Raw genomic sequence first — 8,441 nt, 5'->3', positions numbered from 1 at the left:
GTGCAGCCCGGCCCATCCACGGCAACCCTATGCATTACCTGGGGCTGGACATCCCGCAAATTTCGCCAAGTCCCACGCGGGTTCAACGCGAGCCCGTTGTATGGGGAAAAATGCGCGAATTCGCAGATTGCTAACATAAGAGTGTTATATAGACTAGAGTTGTTACATAGTCAACGACCCTTTGTCCTCCTTGGAGGGAACCGTAACAGGTCCCCCCCTTAGCGAGGCAAAAGGCGACGTCCTCGTCGTAAAGGGATTATAGTTGTAGTAACTTAAGCAAATGCAAGGTAAACAAGAGCAGAACGAAATCATGACCAGCAGGTCAACGACACAGGTGGTTACAAAACCAGAGTCGGAAAGCACGGAAAATCATTGCGGGACGCTATCTATCATTTAGGTTGTCTTTTTAGACTTCTTTGTAATGCGGGTGGAGCGGCGTGACAGCGCCGCTGTGGTAGCTTTGGCACGTCCTCTACGTCCGCGGCCGGCACTGCGTCCACCGCAAATTGACTCGGCGGTAATAGTTAAGGCGCGGCTGGTGTTGGAGTCATTAGTGCCGTTGGAGCGGGTGGTAGTCGTTTCTAGCGTCTTCAACTATGTCTTCATAATAGCGTCTTTTCTAGGCTTTGTTGCTGTCGTGGCTATTGTCTTGCCTACTGTCCTAGTGGCAGCTGCGGTCTTTGGAGCGGGTGTGGTAGCTGTCTTAGTCGTCTTAGTCGTCTTAGTCGTAGCGGGCGTTTGTAATACTACTGGGGACAACGTAGGTTGCGCTGTGTCTGAGCAACGGCGGTGTTACGGGTCAACTTCCTGTAAGAGAAGTTACTTGAAGGGATTGTTCTGGACAATGAACGTGTCCAGGGGATTGATGGGATTGTCTGATTTCAAACAGAAGGTTGGTAACATGAGTTCAACACGAGCCGACATAAGGTCTGCTCGTCCTACCTATATATGTTCTCTAGGTACAAATGACATGTACGCATGCGCGCGTACAAGATCGTTGTGCGACATGTGCAACGTCGCGGATGATAGGCGCGGCCGCGAGTGTCGCTCATAAGTATCTGTGTTACGTATCTTTTGTTGTCACGTGTTTCCTTAGGGTTCGGGCTGCATGACATGGGCCAGCAACGACTGGTTGTCCCGCATCCATATGCAGCTCTCCCATCCCTCTCGGGATCGTAACACCTACTAGAACCACTCATTCTCAAGAAGCCCCTCGAGTAAACCGCCTTTGGCAGTTGACCCGTAACACTAAGGAACACGTGACTAGCTAACCCTAAGGAGCAGGACTTGGTATCAGAGGTCTGCTCTTGATCCTCACTCCTGGATCAGTATAATGGAGTCGCTGGCAACTCTAGTACTTTGATCCACACATTTCCTTTGTACCTAATTCACATATATGGGCAGTACGAGTAGACCTTATGTCTGCTCGTGTTGAACTCGTGTTACCAACCTTCTGTTTGAAATCAGACAATCCCATCAATCCCCTGAACACGTTCATTGTCCAGAACAATCCCTTCAAGTAACTTCTCTTACAGGAAGTTGACCCGTAACATCGCCGCAAGGTCTGCGGCAATTACGAGGAGCTGTGCGGCCTATGCTCTAGGCTTGGCGGCAGCAGTAGTGTCTCCGCGTGCTAGTGTTACGGTCCGCACCAGCGCAGACCGCACCAGCACCTCGGGCACTGCACTCACAACACCAGTGCCATAAAGGGCACCCAACCCTAAGGGTCAGGTGACCTGCTCCAATGATCTGTGTGCTCTCACAACAGAGCAACCTATTTCACATGTATGTATCTCAGCTATATAGGTAGACAGGACAACCTTACATTGTCCTGTGTTCAATTCATGTTCCATACTCACTGATTGGAATCTCCTTTGAGAACGTGGCTCCTTGGTTTTGAGGATTCAAAGAACGCGAGGATAGATGGCTGAACGGAGATTTATTCTTGAGATGCAGAGCCTTGTAATGTGTTAGCGTTGCAATGCTGCGGAAAATCTTTCCTTAGGTAGTAATAAAAAATGATGATCTTGTGACTACAGACGAGTGAAACATCACTCTTGGCAAAGTGGGCAAAGCCTGTACTTCTGCTTCGCCTCGCTCTACTAGCCCTGCTTCCAGTACTCTACGGCGAGATTACACGTCCTTCATATCGACTTCATGTCCTTTGCTTAGAGTCACTAGTCACATCTTGTAAGAACATTTGCACATATCGCAGAAAACCCACCGCGAATGTAGACAGAAGCCTTGTGTCGCGTGCATTTTGGTCCTTGATCATCGGGTTCATTGCCACCACTGCATGAAGAAAGAGCTTCTGGCAAATTTTCAGTCCTCATCTGTTCCCGACGAGAAATCGTCGTTTCGGTTGCCGGGAAACACGATTTCCCAATGCTCGACCTAGCTCAACAAGTGCAGCCGTCCTTGTGTATCGAGCTGTACCAGTCCTTTATCTCGGACGTCAACTTGTTGAGAGTGGTTGAGAGGAAAGCTGATCAATCTAGTACAAAAGAAATATTGTCAAAGTCAACGTTTGCTTGCGACGAAGGTCCCGACTCAGCACGGCTCGAAGAATTTCCGTCGTCAATGTGTTCTTAGGAGACTGTGGCTTTTGTTTCGCGAATGCCTGGCGTGCAAAGTTACAACTCTCGGTAGGACTTGGCAGCTGCAGAAGCGCATCATAGACAGGAACAACGTGGTTGGCCGTCGCACTTGCCGAATGTACCCGAACGAGATCTGCCACACTTCGACGATTGCATTCCGGACCTCAGAATCCCGTCGGAGATCTGCATCTTCATCGAGAGATCTGCCCTTCGATCGCTTTTCTACGACTTCTCGAGGTACTTTGCGGCGAGAGGCATTGCTGTCGCCCAGCCTTCTCTTGCCAGGACGGGCGTTCATGTCTCCGATACCATCAAGTTGTCTGCAGTAGGAGGTCTCCGTACACGTCGAAGGAGAGCAGTGGAGGCACGCACTTCCCGGAGATGATACCGGACATTGAGTGGAGAGTGCTTTGTTATTCCCTGAGGCATAGCAGAAGACAATCTCGAGCAGCTTCGACAGGCCACGTCATGGGTGAGATTTCAGCATCCAAGTCGTGCTTGGCATGAGCCCCAAGAGCTCCTGGATATCCGGACGTGACCACGTGCTCCTTTCAAGCATGGACGCACAGGTAGGCCTCGCTGTCACAATCGGGGACTCAAGTCACTGACTGCTGTCTTCATACTAATCCATTGTAATTTGTCGAAGCCATACCTGGACGTGGAACATATATTAGAGGCTCTGGTACCCTTCTACGCCTCTCGCAGTGTCACTGATCCGCTTGTTTGCTGTTCCTTGATCAGCCGACGATGCCTGTTACACCACCACCAGGAAACAAGCGCCATGGCTGACAGGGTGCAGAAACCGCCCAGTTTGTTGAGAGGTCTCAGGTGATGCGTGGGTGTAACACAAGGAGATTTGATATTGCGATGCGACGCTCTGGAGCTTTTACCAAAAGAAATCCTCCACCAAAAGAGACAGTTCACTTGTTCTTGCAGAAGTTCCGGATAGATGTCAACTTCGCATCATTGTCCTTGAAAATCTTGCCAAAAGACGCCACCGAATCTAGCGACATCCCTCTTTTGAGCTTCGCAATGTCGCCTAGTCCACTCCCAGACCTCGCAGCCTTCACAATGCTACCTACACCAAACAACATCCCCATGATGTTGACAAAGGCCGACTTAGGGTCCTACACGCTATCGTAAATGGCTAGTGCTCCATTGCCGAGCTCTCCAGCGATTGCGATCGACCTGCCGAATGTTACGAGTCCGGCGGCGACGGCTACTTCCTCCCCGACGACAGGGACAACGAGGAGCAGAAGGCTGATGAGGAGTATGATTCCGTTCTTCGCGGCCGCCGCTTCGGCATCTTCTTCTTGTTTCTCTTGAATTCCGAGCTGCTTAGCCTGTTCCATGTTGTCGACAGCTTGCATCAGCATAAAAATAGGCATGCTATATGTGTCAGCTCCATCTGCACGGGAGCCGCCGCTCCACAGACCAAGCATGAAGTCGAGTTGGGTTGCGGCCATTTGAATCCTGAGCTCCGGGATCGAGTCGAGAGCTTTCACAACGGATGTCTTTCGGGTTCGGCACAACCATGGTCGCGTTCATGATGGGGAAGTTCTTGAACTGGTAGTAGTAATCAAAGGTGCTTGAACCCTGTCCCGAGCCTCCGGGCCCTGCTGCGGTCGGGGTCTGGACATCGATCGACGTATGCAACTTGTAGTCATCGAATGATATCCAACTCAGATCCAGCCCCGCGTCTTGGATAGCAGCTGCATAGCCGTCTTTGTCCCGTAGCATAAACGTTGTGGGGTACTTCAGAATTTCGTCGTGTCGACTCGTATCTGCGAGGCTACTGCAGGAGAACTTGTCATTCCCGTCCTGGCCGCCCTGACAATCGAAGTATTGCATTCCAGGTCCTAGATCGCGGAATTTACCGTCGTTGTTGGTCCCGTAGGTGAACATGAAACTACCCATAAGGGTCACTGGGATCATTTTCTTGATGTATGTCTCATAGTAGCCGAAGACCGCGTCGTAGCCTGTGATCAGAGTCAGTGTATTTCACAAATTCAAAGTCGTTTGATCCAAAAACGAAAAGAACTTACCGTTGTTAGCGTCAGCATATGAGTCATATGCCGAGTCACGCATGTCGCCGAGTACTTGCATGGTGTGAACGTGCAGGCAATCGCCTCTGATGTTCTTGGCCGCAGCTGCGAGATCATCCAGGCTGGAGTAGCTGTTGGAATAGTCGCAAGGTTCGAAGTCCTCCGGCCCGTAGCCATCATCATCGCCGTCGTCGGTGGTGCTACTGTCATCATCATCATCCCCGCCATCATTATCAACTCCGGCGCCATCGTTGTTGGGGTCGGTACTGGGAGCTTGGCCGGACGGCGGGTTAGGGTTGGAACCGATTCCAGTCGGCGGTGTCGGAGGCGGGCAACGATTGGACGACACCTTAGCCTTTGCAGACAGAGGATTGATGTTGAGCCAATCAGCGCGGCCCAAACCGTTTAGATTAGCGAAGCGCACGTATCCTCCGATCAGAGTTGAGTCCGAGTACACTGTCAGTGCCTCTCCGAACGATTGCCCTTTATTGACGTTGAGCCTTGCGGTGATTGTGCCAGCATTTGTGTCGAAGAAGACAAGGTCCGCGTAGCCGTCGCCGTCAATATCGGCGAAATTTATAGGATCGCGGGTGTCAGCAGTGCCAAGGAACCCGCGGGCGTCGATCACCGGTAGAGATGTTTTGAAGCCACCTCCTGTGTTCAGTCTAATGCTGATGTACCCTGTTGTACCGACGCAGATGTAATCGGCACGACCTGTGTTTCTGGTCAGTAGGTGTAAGGATGTAATGATAGAAAGAGTGTATTACCATCACCATCAACGTCCGCGAACCTGACGCCAGCACTGTCGCAGCTAGGCTTATCCGAGAAAGCGAGCGACACGGGATCCGCCAACGACAGAGAGCCGCCCGTTCCTGACAGCAAGAGCCTGTTGCTCTTCCGCCACTGCAGCGAACCAGTTCTATTGTTGACGATGATGTAGTCGCACCTCGAATCTCCGTCGAGGTCTGCAAGGTGCACATCGTTGGCAGCCAAACCTTGATCAGGGAGAATTTCACCAAACTTGATGTGAGTACCAGAATTGTGCAGGTTCTGGTAAAATTTGAGAGCACCAGACGGTCCAATACTCAAGTAGCTGTCACTACCAGAACCTGTCATGTCGCAGTACCGAGAGCGAGGGCCGTAGGCAATTCCTTTGTAACCTCGATTTTCGAGAACCTTCATAGCACCGCTATCATGGAGGGTCGCAAGATCATATTTTTTGGTTCCACGGACACGGCCAAAGGTCATTTGATTGATCCCCAGGTCGGCGTTGGTAATTGGATGCATAATGATTCCAGAGTCCATGAAAAAGGGCTCGACTATTGAACCGCCGGGAAAATTCATGTATGCACTGATCGTGACCTGGTAATTGTAATTCTCATCATCACTGTAAGACTGAGTTAGCCGCACACAGTCGGCTCGTCCTGTAGACACGTTAGCATGAGCTCGATAGGTAGTGATGACCGCTGACAAACCATCTCCGTTAACGTCCACAAATCGAAGTCCGGCGTAATCTGCGCCGCCGTTGAAGTCCGGGATCTTGAAGACCCGGTAAAACTTGGTCCAGGTATTGCCGCGATTGTACGAAACCGAGACAAGTCCACCACTCGAGACGGAGACATAATCGCCGAGGCCATCCCCGTCAACGTCCGCAACGAAGATTCCAGCGCGGGGATCACCAATGCCATGTTGAGTCAATCCAGCTGATCCCCAGGCCGGTCCGGAAGAGGTGGTGTAAACCTGCAGCGTTCCGTCGCTCGAGATACAGCAGAAGTCGTCTCGGCCATCACCATTCATCTCAGCAAATGCCGTACCTGCAGAATCACAAGCTGGAGGCTTATTGACATTGTTCAGAGCGCCAAAGGTCTCCCCGCCCTTGTTATAGGCGACTTTCATGGATCCGTCTTTGTCGATGAAGACGTAGTCATCCCCTAGGCCCGAGACGCCATTCAGCTTGGCCCAATACACGCCTGTTGCGTTAGGTGAGGTGTGGTTCATGACGATCCCAATGTTTGTCCAGGCACCTGCAAAGATTGCCGTCTTGTTTCCGAATCCGTACTGCACGGTGCTTGGGCGACTGACGCCGGAAGTAGAGACTGCACAATGGACGTTATTTGTTGTGCTTTTGGCGAGGCCGTTGTTCTTGGGGCTTGATATCTTATTCGCATCGAGAGCAGACTTGATAGCAGTCGTCCACACTCCCGCCATCTTGTGGAAACCAGCGTCTGTTGGATGTGTACCATCCGGCCCAATGTCGGCAAGGCTGAAATCGCTAGAATGCATGTCAACTAGAAGGACATTCTTTCCTGACTTGACCCGAGAGCTAACAATGCCGTCGAGTAGACCGTTGAATTTCTGGATTCCACTCTCTGTTGTGGTTCTGTTGTTAGGCAGCAGCTTTGAGACCACCACAAGAGGATTTGAAGAGCCGATAGCCTGGTACACTTGATCAATAAGCGTGCCTAGCGAGTCGGCGGAAGTCTGAGGATCGTAACCCTGAACGAAGTCGTTAGTCCCGAGATGAACGAGGACCACGTTTGGCCAGTAGCCATATGAGTTCCATGCAAAGCCCATGACCTGGTCAATCCGGAATCCAGGATAGCCCTCGTTTGCGTTATTAGCCATGTTGCCCGAGGTTTGAGTGCCTACGTATTCGACCGTAGCACCAGCTGCCGTAAGCATGTCTCGTAGCTCCTTCCGATAGCCATTGCCGGTAGTTGATCCTACACCGAAGGTAATTGAAGCTCCAAGACAGAGAATCCTCAAATCGGTATTGCCGCGGGGCTTCACGTAGGGTATGGTGCGAGCGTCCGGTGAGGTATGGGTACTTGGCAGAAATGCCGAACGTGCGAAGGCTTCAGGGAATTGTGAGTAAACATGCGTGTCCTCTGAGAGAAGCATTTAAACTTACCGCAGAGAGTGAAGAAAAGAAAGATGTAAGAAGAGAGCGACCTTGTGCGATGCATAGTCCGTGTCATGGTGAATGAGTGCTGTTGTCCCAGAAAGGAACTGAATGAGTGTTAAGTTGTTTCTGGATACGGGACCATCCAGATGTCTTATAACCACGAGATCTGGTAAAAGTCTCCATCGATTTGCAATGTCGAAGACTGTCCGCGGCTGTGCAAGAATGCATTGTTAGGACACGACCCCTCGCAGGGTTTGCTATCTTGGTCGAAGGAAGGAACGAGACTTCTTCGAGTATGCTAATCTCAAGCACATGTTGGTCCCGTCTCTCGTGTATGAAAATCTTAGGCCCATCTTGGCCCTGCTCTTCGTGTTCTCCAGATAGGCCATCGGCCAAGCAGCGTTGAGGTGATGTTGTGTCCACTCTAGCGCCTTCTCCTTCGCGCCACGTGCTTTGAGACCTCCACTATTAAGCTGTTCAAGCTATTTGAAGCTTCGATAAAGCTCTTGATAAGCGCCACGCATGCTGATCCCTTCTGAACCTGGCTTTTTCGACGATTAGGTTCCAACGGGCTATATTTAGTTGATTCATGCCGACCAAGCCTAGAACATCGGAGCATCCCGGCTTTTTTCAAAAACCCTACTTCGATTCATACGTGCCTAGGGCCTTTGCTCGGGCCGCGTCGGGCGGAAATAGCTGAAGAGGCGGCTACCGATAACAACCTATCTGGTTTAGCGTACTTTTGTGGCCACCAGCTCGAGCTCTTCTCCTTCACTTTACAGCCCCTACGCTGACCGTCGGCTGCATATCGCACGTGGAGACGAACCACTTCCAGAACGGCGCCGCTATCTCTCTACCAACATGTCTGACAAGCCTCGCCCACCAACGACGCCT

The 8,441-nt window shown here is 51.3% G+C and overlaps 2 protein-coding genes across 2 annotated transcripts; both read right to left on the bottom strand.

Moving 5' to 3' along the window:
* Positions 1-2,504: 2,504 nt before the first annotated feature.
* K489DRAFT_133680 (uncharacterized protein) lies at positions 2,505-3,041 on the bottom strand. The gene has a single exon (XM_033599062.1). The coding sequence runs from the start codon at positions 2,893-2,895 to the stop codon at positions 2,578-2,580; it is 318 nt and encodes a 105-aa protein (XP_033455182.1). The 5' UTR covers positions 2,896-3,041; the 3' UTR covers positions 2,505-2,577.
* An 826-nt stretch (positions 3,042-3,867) lies between these two features.
* K489DRAFT_133683 (carbohydrate esterase family 3 protein) lies at positions 3,868-7,712 on the bottom strand. Its single transcript, XM_033599063.1, has 5 exons — positions 7,554-7,712; positions 6,118-7,497; positions 5,410-6,066; positions 4,643-5,356; positions 3,868-4,576 (listed from the first exon to the last, which is right to left on the bottom strand). The coding sequence occupies exons 1-5, from the start codon at positions 7,618-7,620 to the stop codon at positions 3,996-3,998; spliced, it is 3,399 nt and encodes a 1,132-aa protein (XP_033455181.1). The 5' UTR covers positions 7,621-7,712; the 3' UTR covers positions 3,868-3,995.
* Between the last annotated feature and the right edge of the window lie 729 nt (positions 7,713-8,441).

The sequence above is a fragment of the Dissoconium aciculare genome (genome assembly GCF_010015565.1).
Source record: "Dissoconium aciculare CBS 342.82 unplaced genomic scaffold K489scaffold_22, whole genome shotgun sequence".
NCBI lineage: Eukaryota > Fungi > Ascomycota > Dothideomycetes > Mycosphaerellales > Dissoconiaceae > Dissoconium > Dissoconium aciculare.
The sequence above is the reverse complement of the archived record's forward strand: the minus strand, read 5'-3'. Positions and strand labels throughout refer to the sequence as shown.

Excerpts from the sequence above, each read along its gene's own strand:
- K489DRAFT_133683 (XM_033599063.1), bottom strand. The coding sequence starts at position 7,620 with ATGACACGGACTATGCATCGCACAAGGTCGCTCTCTTCTTACATCTTT. Across the intron at positions 6,067-6,117 it reads TGTGGACGTTAACGGAGATG|GACGAGCCGACTGTGTGCGG; the intron begins GTTTGTCAGCGG and ends ACGTGTCTACAG. Across the intron at positions 5,357-5,409 it reads CGCGGACGTTGATGGTGATG|GTCGTGCCGATTACATCTGC; the intron begins GTAATACACTCT and ends CCAGAAACACAG.
- K489DRAFT_133680 (XM_033599062.1), bottom strand. The coding sequence starts at position 2,895 with ATGAACGCCCGTCCTGGCAAGAGAAGGCTGGGCGACAGCAATGCCTCT.